We start from the raw sequence: 19,691 nt of genomic DNA, 5'->3' as shown, positions 1-19,691 counted from the left end.
TGCTTGCATCCATCACTTTCCTGTTATTTTTTCCTCTCGCATCCTCCTACTAGCTTGGTTCATTTTTTTTCCTCCTCTTTTCTTTTCATTTCCTCCCATTCAGCAAGCAATTTTAGCTTCTAGAGACACGGTTTGGGAAAACACAAAGCTCATCTAGATAATGAGATGGTGACAATATTTTTACAATGTAAAAGAGAGAAGGGTGAGATTTAATCTTCAAAATGAGAGGACCAAAGAATCACACCATTTTGTCTGCAAGTGACAGCAAAAGGAAGAGGATTCGTCATTATTTCGATGAATCTTCACCCATATATTTGGATGGACCTTTCATACTTACCATCATAAGTTCATCTGAGTTCAAATCCTCCGCTTCCGGTGGAAATTGGCAGAACTTCCTCCAATGGAGTAGAGTCACTAGACAGTATGCCACTATGCCTCCCAGGACCTTACGTTCTGTTTGTATGATTGTACTTTCCCATTGGCCATGCTGATCTTTCTGGTTTGGTTTGACCAATGTTGAAGCATAAATCTGTGAGGGAGCTTTTCCAGATAACAACGTTCATTCATCCTCGGAGTCTAACAAGTTTATAATACAATACTAGAGGCTTCCCACCATATTCAACTGACTTACATGAGGACGAGAATCTTGGCCTTTTTCTCAAAAAGCCTTATTCCATTCTCCTCGTCTCCAAATTCAAAGGGAATGACACCACTGGATGGAAACCTGGAAGAAGATCATTCCTCCATATACTGCACCAAATAACATCAGTCTTACTCCTTGACCTAATTCCTGATCCTTGATCTTCATCTACCGTTAACAACTTAGAAGCAATAATTGATTTTACTAACAGAGGCCAAAGGCTAAGCTATTGCGCAGTAGGCGTGTGTATTCCTCTCCATTGGTCGACAATTGAAGTGATGCTACCGTATGACGATTTAGTCTCATCCTTATCCTAATACAAATACATATGCATCATCATCATCATCTTAAATTCCATTTGGGTGCCCGTTACATGTGGGGCCAACAAACTCTAGTGGAGCCTTGTATATAAAGGGCGATTGTTAGATAGGGGAGACGATGGCGGTGGAGCCTTGTAGCAGGACCACACCGAGAACCCCTCCAATGTGCACTTACCATATAGGACCACCACAAGTCAACTGAAGAAAGATGTAAGCACTCCAATGAAGAAAGATGTACAAAGTACCAACTCCCATCTCCCTTGAAGCAAGAAAGGGAGCTGTGAGAAATTGCTCATCTAGCTTAAGTTTCAAGGCATCCGCTCAGAGATGCAACCTATAATAAAGGTTCATGCAAGGTCTAATGATATGTTCTGAACAAGTATACGCTAACGTATAGGAAAATGATTATCCTAGAAAAAATTCACAATGTAATCAGAAGAAACATTTAACTTCTATAAAGGAAGAATGCAGTACCAAATGCCCACATGATTCATATGAGGTTAAGAAGATTATAGCAGGTGAAGCCTTCATAGACAATGACAATATAAGTGACCGTTATACATGTCAAGTTGATCAAATTATCTCTGGAACAGGGTATCATACTTTCCAATGTAACCTTACACCGTTTACAGAGAGTCAGAGATGACAATACAAAATTCTCGAAAATTACCAGCAAAGCCTAACTACTGAAAATCCAAAACCATCCTCACTTAGATAATTTTGCAAAACCTCAGATACAGAGTGGATCTGTGGAGGGATGTCATGTAGGTTGCAGATAGAAAGCCACAAAGCCAGCCTTGATATAATACAAGGATCACTGACATTGCAATAGTCGATGTTTAAGTTTGCACAAGATTAAAAATGCAAGCGTGACATCAATAACCTTCTGCCATTGGCAATAAATGTCTACCACAAAGCAGTATTTGGACAACAAATATGCCAGGGACAGACAATAGCATAGGATGTTCTCCATTATTTTAGCACCAATAAATCCCAAATTCGACACTGAATCAGGTTGTCCAAGTCATTTGATCATCAGCAACAGAAAGATCAAAACAATGGAAAGAAGTCATCACTCATCAATACTAAACACTAACCACACATCCACATGGTCATGTTCCGGTATAACTGAAGACTCGAGAAGAATTACTACCAGAATCCTTCATTTTGACAAGCTAACAAGGTCCCTCTCCAGTCTCCACCTTCAGCCCTAATATACTAAATGTGGACACTGAAGTCAGCTCCAAGATCTTATGTTCCCAGTTAGAATCAACAACAGGGATGCAATTTTGTCTCAGTAAAAGAATTTACTCCAAAGTCCACACATCGCAAAAAAACCAACAGAATTCATCCCACACACCTACCTTTTGCTGCTTTCCAAAAGTTTAGAGAGAATTAGATTATGAAACCGCATCAAAGACACACAAAAAAAATGTCATTATGTATCATGGAAAAACAGAAGTACTGAAAAAGGATCATCATTCTATAATTGACCAAAATATTCAAAAGATTAACTTTTAATCTGCAGACTTGCTAGAATCATACAATGCAATGTTTAAGGCGGCACCATTTCATATCGATCATGTGACAGTTCCTGAAGTCTGTTTACTAATAATAATCAGACTAAGTTTTTTTTGAACAGCATAATAACAGATAAATCATGAACCATGAAACCTAACTACTCAAGCTAATTAGAAATTAAAAATGCTGACGAGGAAAACACAAAATGATAACAAGTATACAGAACACAAATACCTTGTTCATTCTGCGGCGAGCAAGCAATGATACGTAGTCCCGCAGTCATCATCCTTACAACAACAACACCACACAAAAAAACCATCCAATCAGCAACACATTTATCAGTACCACTGCCATCGATTCAACCGAAACACCTAAAGAGGCAATTAACGATAAATCCCTGCCCAACCGCAGTCTCACGACGCTTAAACTGAAGTTATTCAAGACAGAACATACCAACCAAGACAACTGAGAACACAACAGACTCCACTTACGCATAACTAAACCGAGATATAATAAGCTTATTAAGCCACTGACATAATTCAGCCCAACAGAATCGACAAAAGTGATCGAAAATTACTACGAATTCAAGAGCCCTCACTCTTCCCCTTGTCGTCGCCGTCACTACTGCTGCTGCCGCTCTTCGAATCACCGATCGCGCGTCGCTGTTGAACAATGCCGGCGAAATTGACGGACAGATCGGAGTACATCGACATGACTTTGGAGATGTTACCGTTGATCTCCTGGATTAGGGCAACGTTCTTGGCGAGGTTGTCCGGCGTCTTCGACTGGTGGTTCTCGTTCACCTGCTGAATCAGCGCCCGGTTCTGGTCCAGCACCGACTGCACCCGTCGGAAGCTGCCGCTCAGCGTGTCCCAAACCTCCTTGTCGCAATCGTCGTCGTTCTTGGACCGTTCTTTTCCTAATTCTTTATCGCCGCCAGCGGTTGGACCTGGTCCGGTCCGGCGGCGGTAGCGGTTTGGTAGTGCTTCGTCCGCGGTCGACTCCATCGCCGACGAGGACTCAAGCGTTGCCGGACATAGATGCTCTTTTTCGTCGCTCTTGTACAACAGACCAACCGACTTTGTCCAGAATCTCCAGACAGCTACAGATATTTGAGAGAAACTTATTTCCGGATTAGCTGCAAATAGTTTATTTACGGAACTGTGTAATTTTAGTCTTTCGTTTCGACAATGGCTTGAATTTTAAAAAAATTATTCAAGCGAATAGTTATCATTTGTTTATATTTGAACAATCGAAATTGAGCTCCGTAAACATTTATTTAGAACCGCTCCGTAAACAAGAATTTCTCCAGATATTTATAACTTCTCTCTCTCTCTTTTTTTTTTTTAGTTTTAAAATTTTAGCTTATTTAATCTATTTAATTCGCTGATGAGATCTTACGGATCTAATAGAGCTCTGTCATTGGATGGTTCCTGACAGAACCTTTTAAATACTCATAGGGCAAATTACCAAAATCACCTCCAAGGTTTCTGCAAATTATAGATGGCCCCTCATTTTTTGAGAAATTACAAATTATCCCTTGTCGTGATGTTGTCTGAGATAATCAAATCCTAATTATAATGGACCAAACTGTCTTTTTATAGCTTGTTGGATTACAATGTAGGTCCAATGGTGAAGGATTCCCCCACGGGATACATAGAAGACGTTGATAAAATCCTTTCATTTAGTGGCACCTTAAAATGAGATGAGATATAATCTCAAAATAAAAGGGCGAGGTTCAAATGAATTTCATTATAGTCAAGAATAATTCCTTTTGAATAATAGTTGAATTGCACTTCTTCTTTTTTCAACGGATCTTTTTGATTATGTCTCCTATCTCGCAAAAATAAAAACTTAGGTAAGTACTTTAAAAAGACATGCATAGATAATAAGAACTTTGATTTTCGGTTAGATTAACATACTTGTATTACCATATCAGAGGATGCATAAAAAATAGTGGATTGTAGGAAAGACGAAGATACAAAAAGGATTCGTAAAGGAAATTTGAAAAGTTAGCCAACTTGATATTTCTACATAAAAAGCATTCGAAATGCGCCTTTAAATTAGTAGAAATGAATCAAATCATCAAGCACTACTCCCCATGATTTCGATCACTCAGTAATCCAACCTAGTGATCTGCCTTAAGAATCAGTGTCACACAGGAGAAGGGATAAGAGCTGAAAAGCCTTTGGAAGCTTCTCAAATTTCAGATTTTGTACAGCATAAAGGATTTATTCAATAAATCAAGTCTCAATAGTTCTCCAATGGTCATGAATCCCAAGTACCAGTGGAAGCAATGGAAGTTACCAACATGAACCATTGGGCAATTATACAGATCAAGCGAAGAGCTCCGGTGCACGTGGATAGGATTTGGAAAGAGAAGAGGAAGAAAAAAAGACACAGAAACAGAAATAAAGATCTTCAACCAAGAGCAGGTGCCACTGCAAAAACAGCGGGCGGCGCACTAAGTACAAACTTCGCATAATCATAGTTCAATATATCATTACAATCAACTAGTCCATAATGTTACACAATTTCACTCTCTAACATACATACCAAAATATTTGTACAAACGAGGCTTGAGCCAAATACTCTATGAAGATGAAATTGTATGTTGTACGTGCTGTGTCTACAAAGGGAGGATGTAATTGTACAAAAAAAAAAAAAACCTCTTAAACCTGGCCTAGATAACCATCTAGTCATCTAAGTTAGTTACAACAGAAGTAAGGACATAAGTTACTGCATCTGGATCCTGGTTGTAGTGGTCCCCACCCAACCATAGAGTAGAGATCATATTTACCTGAACTAATGAGCAACCAGAGGGCTAGTCGCTATCGCTCTCTAACTCTAGAAAAGAGAATTCTCTCTGGCCATCAAGCTTGATTAGGATCGTTCCACGATTTTCTTCACTCCATTCAATACCTTCCCTTTTGACCAGATCAAGCACCTGTGTGCATTAACTAGCAAGTTATGGTAATGTAATACACAAGAACGCGCGCGCGCAGACCCCCTCCCCCCATACAGCTAAAATGAATCTTAATCCATCCCAAATGCACAATTATATAAAGCATATGAAACAGTTTACTACTTTTCTTGTAGTAATGTTGGAAATTTATGGTCTCTTTAGATGCAAATAATAAAAACACATTGAGCGGAAGAGCCTGCTAGCGTTGGCTTTCTTATGAACATTTCCTCGCCAAGTGCATTTATGCAAATTATTAAAGAGCAACACTGCAATTACCAAAAATTATAACAGACATATCCACAATCAATTTAGTAAAACAATTTGTTGCTCTTTGACAAGTCTCAGCAACCTGGCCATGATCACTATTCACTATGCATGAAAAGGATTAAAGCTTCCGAAAATCCCAGAGAGACAAGGATGCAGCAGAAAAGAAAGTATTTAAGAAATATATCGGTTACTGCTGGAGTAAGGTACAGCACTTAATCGAAAGAAGTAGAATGATTAGAATCCATACCGACTGCTTCAGCTTTGACTTCCCCACACCGTGTCTACCGCATCCCGTGATAACCCTGAAAATCTGGACAGCTGCGGCAGACAATAAAAGAGAGGTGGTATGTTACAAACTACATACAAATCACATAACTTGGTGCAAGATCAAAACAAGCACACTCAAGTACATAATTAACATGAGTCATGCACAAGATCCTTACATCGAACATATGCTCCAAAAAGTAGGTGAACTTTTAAAAGCCTTAATGCTTGTTTGACATGTTGCCCGTGAAGATCAATAGTTATCACATTCTCTATGCTCTTGTTTCTGCCATTGCCAACAAACAAACAAAAAAAGCATCATCTAGAAATACTAAAAGGTACAGGTGAAGAAGTTGAAAGAGACTTTTTTTCCTGCTTCATTGTGCAATAGTACCTAGCTTTGAATATCTCTTGACTTGCTTTTTCATCTGCCTCTCGAGCCATTTTGTTGTATACCCTTCCCTAGAGCAAGGCAGAAAATCTAGTCAACTGGAGCCCATGCTAAATGGCGTAGAACTGAACAGATTTATGCCTTGTTTGGATCAAGATTTGGAATTTTTTTTCCAACTCAAAAAAACACTCATTACCCCTACTTTCAATCATTACTCTACACTCATTACCCCTATCTCCAATCATTATTCTCATTTCTCTCTCTATCTCTCTCCACTCATTACCCCTATCTCCAATCATTATTCTCATTTCTCTCTCTATCTCTCTCCACTCATTATCCCTACTTTCAATCATTACTCTCCACTCATTATCCCGACAACTACAAGTACTATAACAGAAGATCACGGAGCAATCCGATAACACTTAAGATCAAATGCAGCCATTCTTCTCAATCATTTACACCACACTTTCTTCACTAGATAGCGTAAGTTGTTCTTTATCATTACATCATTGTTTCTTCACTAGATAGCATATTGTACATTGTAAAGAACGTGAGCCGATGATTCAATGCATTGGCTGGCTGAGATACTTGATAAGCAGTTACTTATACTCCAATTCAAAAGAAATAATGTAGAAATAAACCTCCTCAAGAAGGAAAGAAAACAAACTTTGATTGTAAATAACCATACCCACCTGCTCAGAAAGGTAAGCTGCATGTTCCCGTTCCCCGTTAGAAAATGCTGTTGCAGCCTGCAAAAGATGTGCTCTTTCCCGTGGTGATTACTAGATTTATGTATTCATCCAACAGCTACAAACAAACTACTAATCTAGCAACACCATCAGCAGTACACATAACCTCCTAGTTCATTTTACCTTTTGATAGTAGGACTTCATCGAATCCCAGTGCTGTCCGGCAGCTTTTCTAAACACCTGATATTCATTTCCTTCACCTACAATATTCCAAATAACTTAAGAGTGTAAAGCTGGAGATAGTCCCATAAATTTGGAACACTGTGTGTACAATATATCTATTCAATAGAATGAGGGAGCACAAACATCGGAGCAGTCAGAATGATATATCTCTGACAGCTCATTAAACTTTACGAGTTAACTTTTTAATACCATGAATATTCTCTGATCCTGCAGCATCAGCAAGGTCAGACTCAATCCTCTGTCCAAGGGACTCCATCTTTTTCACTACATCTCTCCAGTTCATAGCATTCGGCTCATGTTCAGCACTCTTGGGCATGTTAAATAAAGATTCCAACACTTTCTGCGGAAGTTCTGACTTAGAACTTCTGGGGCCAGTCAGAGAATGAGCTTGAGAGCAAGTGAGAACGTCAAAATAATTCCTGAAACAATACAATGGGCAAAAGTAGTTTCCAAAGATCAATACAGTAGCCATAATCAGAGGTTTGTTTCAGGAAATATGAGCCTCTTTCAAAATAGATGGCTTGCAAAAATTCCTTATCAATCAGAACTCTCTTTTAGAATTCATTCACAAGCCATTAAAACTGAGAATACAGAGACACGGTTAAGTCTCATCTTGGAGAAAAAGACGTACAGGAGCAGCAGTGGAATCAACAACTACAAATTACCTGCCACGAAAGCCCTGAGGCCACACGTTATCCTGAATCTCGCTTTCAGATGTATGAGATGTTGAGTCAGATGCCCTCTCGGTTAACTGTTAAAAGAAAATTAGTGAACCATAATAAGTTGCCGGCTGGTAAGATGAGTTGTAAGCCTAGAAAAAAATTTGTCATGTATTACTGTTGCATTTCGATTTCAAATAAACCAAACCAAACCAAACCAAACCAAACCGAGCCTTACGTCCCAATCACTTGGGGTTGGCTACATGAATCCGTTTCCTCCATTGAGCTCTGTCAAGGGTCACTTGTTCACACAGATCCATTATACTCATATCTTTGCGCACTACAGCATCTAATGTCAATTTAGGTCTACCCCTTCTTACTACCTAGAGCTATCCTATCCGCTCTCTTAACTACTGCATTTTCTGGTCTACGGTAGATATGCCCAAACCACCTTAGCCTATTTTCCCTCAACTTCTCCTCCATAGGTGCTACACCTACCATCTCACGAACTGTTTCATTTCTAATCTTGCATTTCGATTTCAAATACTGCAAGATAATTTGTTAGGTAAAAGAAATGTTCGTCTCTGCGCGATTTTGGAAATCCAAAGAAAGTATACTTCAATCAAACATTATGACACAAACTCTCACTAGCCAGCTTACTGTAACCAGGTATTTCAAATTACTTGCTAAATAAACAATATCAACTTACAGATATCTGTTCAACCAAAGACCTTTATGTACATATACTGTTGTAGCATTAATCGCTCAAGGAAACACAAAAAATTGGTAGTTAAACAAGAAAAAAAAATCATAGACTTAGGATTATACTACAGACTACCACAGAGGAATCAGCAGCTCCAAAACAGGAAATGGGAATGGACAAGGACATCCAAACCTACGTGCAATTGCTACGTTAACTTTCCAAGAGACCACTTCAAATTTACAATTCATGCAGTTCGAACTCAGCACCATTAAAATTCCAAGGCACAGAAAAAATCGACATATCTAGATAACAACCAGAGCAAAGAAAATCAATACAATTATAAACCACAAAAATGTTGCATTGGAGCTCCCTCTGCAATAAAGTACTTAATTCATAGCTCCAACCAATGATCAACGAAACAAAGAATAATCAACCGTAGAATCAGCACATGTAAGCATTTATCAAAAGAAAAAAAGAATCAGCACATGTAAGCAGAAGTAATCAAACAAATAACTACGAAACCCTTATATGAAAATAGACTACGATGATCAGTCCCGTTCATAGATGTAAATACCATGGAGTTCCGACCAGATGAGCAATAAGAAAATCATGGAACTTACATCATCACTGTATTCAAAAAGGAACTGTGTATCTTCTTTGTTGTTTACCATGCCTTCACAGGATTGATCATTCTTGGACTGCTCATAGGAGGAAGCAGATAATTCAAGCAAGGCATTCATAGCCTGGAAAATAAAAGTGGTAAACCAAATTAAAATTGCCAATACAATACATGCAATGAAAACAAACAATACTTGCAGCAAAACCATTTGATTGCAAAAAGAAAAGTATCAATTTAATCTACGATACCAACCATTAGACTATCCGGAAGGGCACATCTACTGGAACGCAACCAATGCACTAATTGCTAGAAATATGCAACGATCCAAACCAAGGTTTGCTACTGCAGCAGCCTCCCTCGATATGGCAGTAGTCAAAGTGCTATTATTATGACAGCAAATATACCATATTGGTCCATATCGTTCATGAAAGCCCGTGTTTCACTACAATTTATGCTCTTCTCAGCTAGTTTATCTATCAAACTAGACGCCCCGGCACAAGCAAGTGCAAATTATATTTTGTCAAAGATGTAATGAGGAAAATCTGTAAAGAAATCTGGGTTGTGAGAGTGGAAAAGAGGGAGAAAGAGAATTTGGGGGGGCAGTTTTTTTCTTCCTTCTTGGCAGTTTCTTTAGGTAGTTAAGGGGGTAGTTTGGGTAAAACAGGTGTGAGCCAGCCTCAAAAAGTTATTCACACCATAAAAGGATGTTTCCTTTAGAATAGTAATGGATAGACAATAGATAAGCAGAGCTCCAACTCCACAATTGAGCTTGTCTAATAACATGTTAGAGGCACAAGTGGGGCCATATTTGACTCATCTATGTTCACGATCATGGGCTTGTAAGTAGGGCTGCCAAAGTTTGGCTCTCGAGCTCGGCTCGCTGCTATTAATCTTAGCTCGAGCTTGGCTCGAGGTGGCTCGTGTCTCACACGGGAGCACAACGGAAGAGAATGGATGTAGTGTTGTAGTTATATAGTGTTCTCTCTACAGAAGTTTTGCAAATTCTTCGATGTGGGACTGCCAGAAGAATCCTTTGCCTTTTACTTCTGACTTTTCCTTTGTCCCACATCAACAAACTATGCCTTCACCACTAGTTCCTTTTACTTTAAATCTTACCCTTTCATTCCCATTCCTCTGCTAGACGAGATAGCGCCAAAGATCTGCCACTTGGCAGATGCATGCGGTAAACTTGTCAACCACTTCAGAAACTACTAATATAGTAATAAAATACTCATAATAATTATAATATATAAAAGATTGCATATATACTACATATATCTGTATTGCATGCATATAAGTCTTATCTCGCGAGCTCATTCGAGCCGAGCTTATGACAGCTGGAGCTCAGCTCGTTTATTTAACGAGCACGAAACTCTGGCTCGAGCTCGTTCGTTTATCAACCGAGTCGAGTTTGAACGAGCCCTAATCAAGCCGAGCCTCGAGAGCGGCTCTGTTCATTTGCAACCCTACTTGTTAGGGTTGTCCAATAACTTTTGCAAACATCCATGAACATGGCTGCTTCATTATGCTTACATGCATTATAACATAAAGCCTTAAACCCATGGGGTTGGCCTAAGACTTAGGGTTTGCTCCCACCTAAGGTCTCAGATTCGATTTCCCTTGTCAGCAATTCTTGAGGCCACCTCACCCCCAATGCGCAAGTGTGTGAAATTGCTGTGAGAAGGGTTGTAGGGTTTAGTCCGAGGTGCACGCAGACCGGATCGTGACACCTTGCATTAGCAAAACAAGAAACAAAAAAACATAGTCTATATGGAAAAAGTGTTCTAACATGTTCTAGACGAGCGACCCAAGCTTGGCTCATGTTCTCGTAAAACAAAAACCAAGCTGACACAGAAAAACTATCACCATGCTCATGCAAAAAAAAAAAGGGCTTTTACATCAATCTTAAAGTTACCAAACATGTTGCTGATCAAAAAAAAAAAAAAAAGTTACCAAATATGAAACAGATATGATTTCGTCCACAAAGATACCCATAAAATTGTAGGAGTAGACAAATTAAGCATCGGTTTGTAAGGAATTGACGTTAAGTTTCACAGTGCTCACCTTTTCAACATCATATCTACATTGACCTGCAAAGATTTTTCAAGTCAGAAGTTGCATAAGTGAAATTCATGTCAAACACATCATAAACTATTAAAGCAACTATAAAGTGAGCATGAATGAACATAATTTGCATGTTATCAATTAATGATGTCCATTAGGCAAGCAGGCTTTCCAAAACCAAAACAAGCCAACCAAGAGAGAAATAAATCAGAACAAAAAATCTTGGACAAACTCAACAAAGGTGTTCCTTATTGTATATCCTAGGCCCTAGCCCATGATAAGGAAGTTAACTTGAGTCTTGACATGTAAGGTCTTCCACCACTTCCCTCCATTCTTTATTGTCTCCAGGGTACTCATTCTATCTCATCTTGCAGAATGTGACAGAAATCGACCGATGATGTAACAACTTGTGTGGATACTTATGATGTATTAGACCAAAGAGTTAGCTACAAGAAGAAATCTTCCCGTTCATACAACAGTACATGGCATGAGCTGTAGTTTCTAGCATATACGTTGGTGGACGGAGGGAGACAGCCTAGCCCTGCCCAATTCATGAAATCAATACGAAGCTTATTCCTCCGGTAATTTGGTCGGTAAAATTCCCATAAAAGGGCCCCTAAAACTTGATGTGGTTTGGCCCGGCTGATTATGAATCACACATCCACCATTGAGCATATACACTTTATAAATTTTAACAGCTCAGCACACCATACAGATTAAAGAAATAGAGAACACATTAATGTTGAAACCCTTTCAATTAAGGGTTAACAAGACAGATTTCAGAATATAACAGTACTGGGCTGCATATCGTTTGTATATGAACAACGATTTCAGTTAGTGACAATGCTCTAGCCTGTATGACATGAGTCACGACATATGCTTCATTGTTCATCACTTATGCGGCAGAAAAAGAGGCTCTTTCTCCCAACAATAACCTACAAATACTAACCCCAGTGTTTTGCCTAATGGTCAGGGCCTGGGACTTAGGGTTTGCTCCCTCATAAGGTCTCACGTTTGAAACCTCTTAGGTGCTATCAACTCCTATGGAGCTAGTCCATATGGAGCATTTGCTCCAGCTTCAAGTGGGGCTCCCGCTAATGAATGGTGAGTTTATGGTCCCCATGATTAGTTTTAGTTGAGGTGGGCGTAAGACACCTGGTTATAAAAAATATAAATAAATAAATAACTAAAAATACTCCTAATTCCAAACACCAAAATTTTTACTTCACCCAATTTGACATCACAAGATTCACAACATATAGGGTAAGCTCTAAAACAGAAGTGGGGACCATTACAACAAAATCAAGAACTCACCTAGGACGTCTCTAACAACGGCCAAGCTAAGATCGCAGTCGTCACCGAGCATCGAGCACAAAAACTGCTCAGCATCTCCCTTACTCAACGGCTCATCAACAAACCCCTCATTTCTGCACTTGCCCTTCCTCGGGCTCGCCATTACATATTCCTTCCCCAACACGTTAGAAACCGTCCCGGTAGCAGCAATAACCTTCTTCTGCTTCCCCCCTCCAACCTCCCGTCCCTTCCGACCGCAACTGGCCTCCAGCAAACCCTCTGTCGAGCTCGAACCCAAGCTTGAGCTCAACCTCGCGCTCCCACTGGAACTCGAGCATTCCTCCAGCCCCCCGAGGATCTCCGCCGCCTTGTTCAAGTCCCCGTTGGCCTCTATATACGCCGAGTCAGCTTCCTCTATAGAAACGGAGGTAAAAGCCTCCATCAGACTCTTTAAACCCCTGCTTTTTTCGCTCTCCTCATCGTGAACGGCGCCCTTGATTACGCCGTTATGATTTTGAGGCCGGGATCTCTTCTTCTTCCTCTTCGATTGTTTCATGTTATTCTCTCTCTCTCTCTCTCTCTCTCTCTCTCTCTCTACAATGATACAAGAAACTGAATGTGTATGTATAACTATAACTACAGGGAGGGGGTGTGTGTGTGTGTCAGCTATTTACATTGAAAACAACAGCAAAGCGAACCGATCGAATGTGAAGTGGATCAAGCGTAGGAGAAAGCCATGATCAAAGCAGATCAGTGGTTATAAGATCGGGGTTTTAAGCAAATTCGGGTGTTCGTGATTCTTAAAACCCTAATTTGCGATGACATAGTACAAATTAGGGTTCTCAGAAGAGAATCGAAGAGGTTTGCGATGTGGTGGAATTTTAAAAGAAGATGGAGATGAATCAAGAAGTTCAGAGAAAACTTCAGAACGCAATTACAAAGGAGATCCTCCGAAGGTTTCGGGATTTGAGGGACGGTTGATTAGCAGCCGAAATAAATAACGGCTCCTCTTCTCTTCTTCTTCGTTTTTTGGTAACAACAACGCTACCGCCACGCACAAACACTTACACATTCATTTTACGGGATGGTGGTACTGGATCCTATTTTTCGCCGTTCATCTCGATAATTGACGGTTCGAATTTTAATCCGAACAATGAACGACTTGAATTTATAGAAACTCGGATTAAATCCGAGTCATCCATGCCGAAATGGACTATTGGAGGCTGCCACGCTACAGCGTCTCCCATTCCCACTCTCACAGTAGAAGTGAGATGTATGGGGCGCACCCCTTTGTGGTACTGAAAGTGTACAGAAATGATTCATGCACAGCAAGCTGTGCACAGCAGCCGTTTTCTCCCGCCTCGGGTCGCACAAAGATGATCGGAGCCGCTCATTTTGTTCAAAATATATCGTTTAAGGTCTCTGTAAAAAATGAGCTTCGTTCGATATCGTTTGAGGCGTTAACAAAACACCCAAAATCACTTCAGAATTTAGGTAGCTTCGTTCGATATCGTTTGAGGCGTTAACAAAACACCCAAAATCACTTCAGAATTTACCTAAATTCTGAAGTGATTTTGGGTGTTTTGTTAACGCCTCAAACGATATCGAACGAAGCTCATTTTTTACAGAGACCTTAAACGATATATTTTGAACAAAATGAGCGGCTCCGATCATCTTTGTGCGACCCGAGGCGGGAGAAAACGGCTGCTGTAAACAGCAGTCTGTGCACATAGCACAGCTCGAAAGTGTATGTGTGGTCCTTTTTTTTCGGACAAAAAAAAAAACGAACACCTCCTTCAGGTTTCTGAAATATTAGTCCTTCCTTACTTTACTTTGGTTGTGTTTGATTGGGAATTACTTTTGAAATTATACTAGTGTAATTCCATGTACTTCGCACGATATTGTGTGCTCATTGGTGTAAAACTACTAAATGTTCATGTATGTAAGACAGTTCAAATTAAGATATTGTTATGAAAATAAAGAAGTCGTAAGGGTAAGTAATTGAATGAAAGGTCATTTTTACAAAATAAAAATAAAAAATGAAGATAGTATTTTATAAACAATACAAAAGGAGTTCTTGTATAGAAAAAATAACATATAGAACACTACTTTTGGAGTACCAAAATATTTTTAATTTTGTAGACTCAAATAATTAATTAAGACTATTGTAATTTCATAGATCATACAAGTAATTTAATCCAACATATGCACTAAAACTGAAGATAGTCACAAATAACTCAACCCTGTTAAAATTTTTTTTATAAGGAACGGTATTTCTGATTTCATCCGGACAAATTAAACATTGCATAAACATAGATTAAAGAAATAGGTCATTGAATTAAAATATAAATTCATTCTCAAACAATAGCAATAATAATCAAGATAATGTCATGGATTAGATTCTAAAACTGTGCAAATAATGAGGTTTTTTCGTCTGTGTGTTTTGGAAAATAACTATAAAACCTTGCCACAAGAGAGCCTTTCTCCAAAAATATCGAACAAAATTAGAGCTCGGTTTGCTGAGAACACATAACAAACTATCAAGTATTGATGTTGAAAAAAACAGAACCATAAAAGTAAAACAATTAGAAAACCCCAAAAATAAGAGACCACTCAAAATATTTATGATTTGAAGAAGTTCTAACAAAATCGTAGTATATGATTATGAAATCTAAGAGAATTTGACCGCGTAGTTGCTTATTTCTTCATGTGTAAGAATCAATGATTGAGAAATTAATGTGTCTATCTTTATATGAATTATAGAGGGATTGAGGAGAGACAGATCGATGGAGATCTAGGAAGAGAGAGAGAGAGAGAGAGAGAGAGAGAGAGAGAGAGAGAGAGAGAGAGAGAGAGAGAGAGAGAGAGAGAGAGAGAGAGAGAGAGAGAGAGAGAGAGAGAGAGAGAGAGAGAGAGAGAGAGATTTCTCTTTTTCTAATGGTTATATTGAGATATAAAGCTTTTTCTTCTTAACAAAGCAAAGAAGAACCTAAAATATCTATGAAATGCATTTTCTTACTGACTAAGCAAAAAGGGACCTAAAATACCCCTGAAAAGTCTTTTATTATTGACTAAGCAAAGAAGGACCTTAAATACCTAAAATACCCTTGAAAAGCATTTTCTTCTTAACTAAGCAAAGTAGGATCTAAAATATTACAATAAAGTCTTTTCTTTTTTGACTAAGCAAAAAAGGACCCAAAATATCTAAAATACTCTCGAAAAGCCTTTTCTTCTTGACTAAGCAAAGTAGGATCTAAAATAACCTCAACTCAAGACATCCAAAAAATATTTGAAAGACAAAATCTACGAGGGTAATTTTGTCTTTTAACATGGTAGCTTGGCTTGCTTTAAATGAGGGGAAAAAAAAGATTTTTTTTTTTGTACCTTTAAAAACAAATATACCTTGAATTAGGGAAAAGGAAGAAATTTTTTTTTACCTATAAAAAACAATATCCCTTAAGTTAGGGAAAAGAAAGATTTTTTTTTTTACCTAATTTTCTTATTGACTGAGCAAAAGAGCTAATACTGAAATGCCTAAAATACTCTCATATCTTAACTCCACCATTGACAAACTTCAAGGACAAATTGGTAAATTCACATTGTGGCTTGGCTAGCCCTCCTACATTCTTTTAGATCTTTCAAACAAGGCGAAATGACGACCATATCCTTCAACTCAAACTACAAGAGTAATCCTACAAGGGGTAATTTCGTATTTTCACGGCATGCCTTGGCTTGCTATCTTATCTTATTTCATTACAAGTGTATTGATTATCTAGATTCCCCCATCTGTTAAATGGATCTCAAACAGTGTTAAATGTGATGTTAAAAATGATAAAAACACCCTCAAATACGAAACATAAAAAAAAAAAAAAATCTTGTGAAGATCAAACCCGCACGTTTTTTTGTTTTTAATTTTTTCCTCCAAAAAAGTTACCCTTCTTCTTCCTTTCTCCCTTCCTCTCTTTCCCCATTTTTAGGCTATGTTTGAAACCTATGGAAAGTAGAAGAAAAGAAAGGAAAATAAAAAATTTTCCTTAGGATTTGTTTGGTTACTATCTAAGGAAAAGAAAAAGAAAATACAAAAGGAAAAGAAAGAAAAGCTCTGGAGCATACCGAGGAAAAGAAAATACAAAGGAAAAGCAGCTAACTTTTGCTAAAAAAATTTCCTTTTCTTCTCATTTTCCTCTTAAAGTCAAACAAAAGAAAACCAATTTCATCATAGTTTCTTTTCATTTTCTTTCTACAATCAAACAAGAGAAAAGAATTCATTTTCTTATCATTTTCTCTCTTTTTTATTTTCCTTTCTTTTCCTTTCCTTTCCTTTTCTTTTCACGAGTTCCAAACAGTTACTCTTCCTGATGCAACTATGCAAGTTCACACCCGCGATAACCGGCCAGCGCAAGCACCACCTCACGATCCAACCACCACTGCCGTCCCCAATCAAAGCCATCAAAGCGGCAGAAAATAAAAGTAAACACAGACATGTGCGCAAGTATAAACTGCAAAGATTTTTCCTGTGGAATCATAAACATGATGTTGAAAAGTAATTGCAATGGATTCTAGCTACAATGAGTTGTTAGAGACCAAAAATTGAATTCGAAACAACAATAATTAAGAAATGGTGAAACCAAAGAAAAAATGGGTGAACCCACCCACAAAATTTCATCATGTTTTTAATTCAAGTTCATCCCGACCTTTCCAATCGCGCACCAAATTTTAGTGCCTTACCCTCTCTCTCTCTCTCTCTCTCTCTCTCTCTCTCTCTCATGGGAAGTACCCAGATCTACATCACAAATTTGGGAGAACGGAAGAACAATATCAAAATCAATCACGAATTACAGCCCAAAAACCGATTACAGTTTTGAATCCGCTCATTCTATTGATTTCGCCAGATGGGTTCCATTTGGTAGCAATACAAGACCAAAACCCCCAAATTCAACCAACCCACACAGGTGAGGCTTTTCTCTCTGGGGGAATCACGAGCCCCTCTTCGAGATCATGATTTTTTTTTTTTAAACGGCGAAGCAAAAATTTTATTGATAGAAAAAAAAGATTACAAAGCAAATTCAAGTTGGCAAGAAACCAACAAAGAAAGCATCCAATGGACCTAGCCCAGATCATCAAAGAGGTCTGAAAAAGTATAAATATAACAATAAAACCCACAAGAAATCCATTACCCAAATATAACATAAAAGCCTAAAACACCGAAACCCAAGCTCAAAAACTAAAAGACATAACCTATAGACAACGTAGGCCTAACCGGAGACCAACTCATAGACAACATGAGCCAGCCTAACCAACAACCCTACCCACCACCAACTGCGGCCACCTGGAGTGAGGCGGGCCGCTGCCACCACCGTCTCTGGAGCCTGGGGAACAAGCCCTTGTTGCTACCTTAAAGAACGGCTCGATCACCCCACAACAAGCCGCCCCACTGCAACCCACCCACAACCTCCATCACCACCCTTCACCAGTATTGAGCCACCACCACCAATGGCCTAACCACCCCACCACAACCAACCACCAACCACCACCCACCTCAGAACTGCTACCTGATCCACACCACAACAGCCTTTCTCCCACAGCCCATGCCTCCATCTTCAAAACTTGCAAAAAAAAAAAAACCCTAGCCCCAACAATCCCCAAAACAGCCGCCACCATCCCACTACCGATCACCACCAAGCAGAGAAACCTCCACCAGAAAACCCACCTAGGCCAAGGAAAAAGAACCACATTGACTCCGGCACAACATCCCTTGCGAAATCCAAGGCTCCAACAAAATCCGACATGCCGAAACCACCCAAAGAAAGCACCAGATGCAGCCACACACTGCATTTACATCAACGACCACCATCTACCGCTAAAACCCCACGCTATTAGGCCGATCCGAGATACCCAGGAGTAAAACGAACGAGGTTAAAGCGAGATCATCTCCAGAACCCCCACACCACCCACGCTGTTAAGCCGATATCGGAATCCCCAAAAGATAGAAACCGACGGGTGGAGTGGAGATACCTGATAGGAAATGAGAGCCAAGGCGGTGAAAATGGCGGCAGAACGACGACGATGAAGGAGACGGAAGGGAGAGAGGGAGAAAGAAAAGGAAAGGGAAGAGAGAAAGGCCAGGGGGAGGAGGGAAGGAGGCGCACCTCCCCCCGGCGATGGTGCCCAAAGCTAGAGTTAGAATAGAAAGATAGAGAAAGAGGCACACTAGAGAGAGGAAGCTCCTCCTTTGAAATCATGATTTTCTTGTTTGTTTTGATCGACAAAATATTGGATTACAAATAGTATGCAACATACGGACAAAGAAACCATCAGCATTTTCTGGTGACAATGAAACGGTAACTTAACGAATGGGGGCATCCGGATAATAATTTCAAAAGTAAGGGAGAACAGTAATATTTCAAAAGCCTCAAGGAGGTATCCGTATTTGTCAGAAACCTCAGGCGAGGTCAATGAAATTTACCTTCCGTCGGTTATTATTCTAGGAACACACACGCTGAAAAGAACCACACGTCTCACTTGAGAAAAAAATCGAGCTGGCGAAATTTGAGTTGGCTAAAGGAAGAATTGGGTGGACCCTAGACCTCAACAGCAGCCAGCAGGAGTGGTAATCTGTTATAGGGGTGATATGGTAAAGATTTCGTAATAGTACAAATGAAATTAACATCGATTACTAAATGAATAAAAGTTACGCTCAATTTAAATCTGGATATTTACGGAGCACATTCAATATATTAACTTGGTGTAACAAACGGTACGTCGGTGCCCAAGCATAGTATTAAATAAACTACACATCAAGAAATTTGAGCTGGCGAATGGAAGGATTCGGTGGACCCCAGATCCGAACACCAGCCAGCAGGAGTGGTAATATAATGATCTGACGTGGCACAAGTACTAATTTCGGTTTTACAGTATGTTCCAGTTAAACAAATAAAAATGTTTCTTAAAAAGGTAATTTTGCAAGTGGGATTGAATTAAGATTTGCAATTAAATTCCAAAAATACGACCTCCCACACAAGGTAAAGCCTGTAAACATCAGTAGAAGTAAAA

The 19,691-nt window shown here is 39.2% G+C and overlaps 2 protein-coding genes across 18 annotated transcripts; both read right to left on the bottom strand.

The window, feature by feature from the left end:
* Positions 1-188: 188 nt before the first annotated feature.
* LOC131333659 (protein EARLY FLOWERING 4-like) lies at positions 189-3,620 on the bottom strand. Of its 17 annotated transcripts, none has more exons than XR_009201861.1 (3): positions 3,059-3,584; positions 2,716-2,768; positions 189-953 (listed from the first exon to the last, which is right to left on the bottom strand). XR_009201861.1 is itself a non-coding variant. In XM_058368354.1 (3 exons), the coding sequence occupies exons 1-2, from the start codon at positions 3,486-3,488 to the stop codon at positions 2,764-2,766; spliced, it is 414 nt and encodes a 137-aa protein (XP_058224337.1). In that variant the 5' UTR covers positions 3,489-3,585; the 3' UTR covers positions 189-953; positions 2,716-2,763. The 17 variants fall into 17 exon arrangements, 8 of the variants coding, with proteins under 8 accessions (XP_058224337.1, XP_058224377.1, XP_058224358.1 ...); XR_009201864.1 differs by having other exon boundaries at positions 189-750; XM_058368354.1 differs by having other exon boundaries at positions 3,080-3,585.
* A 1,337-nt stretch (positions 3,621-4,957) lies between these two features.
* LOC131333644 (SMR domain-containing protein At5g58720) lies at positions 4,958-13,694 on the bottom strand. The gene is made up of 11 exons (XM_058368272.1): positions 12,660-13,694; positions 11,346-11,371; positions 9,283-9,405; positions 7,966-8,051; positions 7,490-7,719; positions 7,241-7,317; positions 7,061-7,117; positions 6,372-6,439; positions 6,157-6,263; positions 5,961-6,031; positions 4,958-5,428 (listed from the first exon to the last, which is right to left on the bottom strand). The coding sequence occupies exons 1-11, from the start codon at positions 13,192-13,194 to the stop codon at positions 5,306-5,308; spliced, it is 1,503 nt and encodes a 500-aa protein (XP_058224255.1). The 5' UTR covers positions 13,195-13,694; the 3' UTR covers positions 4,958-5,305.
* Between the last annotated feature and the right edge of the window lie 5,997 nt (positions 13,695-19,691).

The sequence above is a fragment of the Rhododendron vialii genome, chromosome 1a, assembly GCF_030253575.1.
Source record: "Rhododendron vialii isolate Sample 1 chromosome 1a, ASM3025357v1".
In the NCBI taxonomy this organism is placed as follows: domain Eukaryota; kingdom Viridiplantae; phylum Streptophyta; class Magnoliopsida; order Ericales; family Ericaceae; genus Rhododendron; species Rhododendron vialii.
The sequence above is the reverse complement of the archived record's forward strand: the minus strand, read 5'-3'. Positions and strand labels throughout refer to the sequence as shown.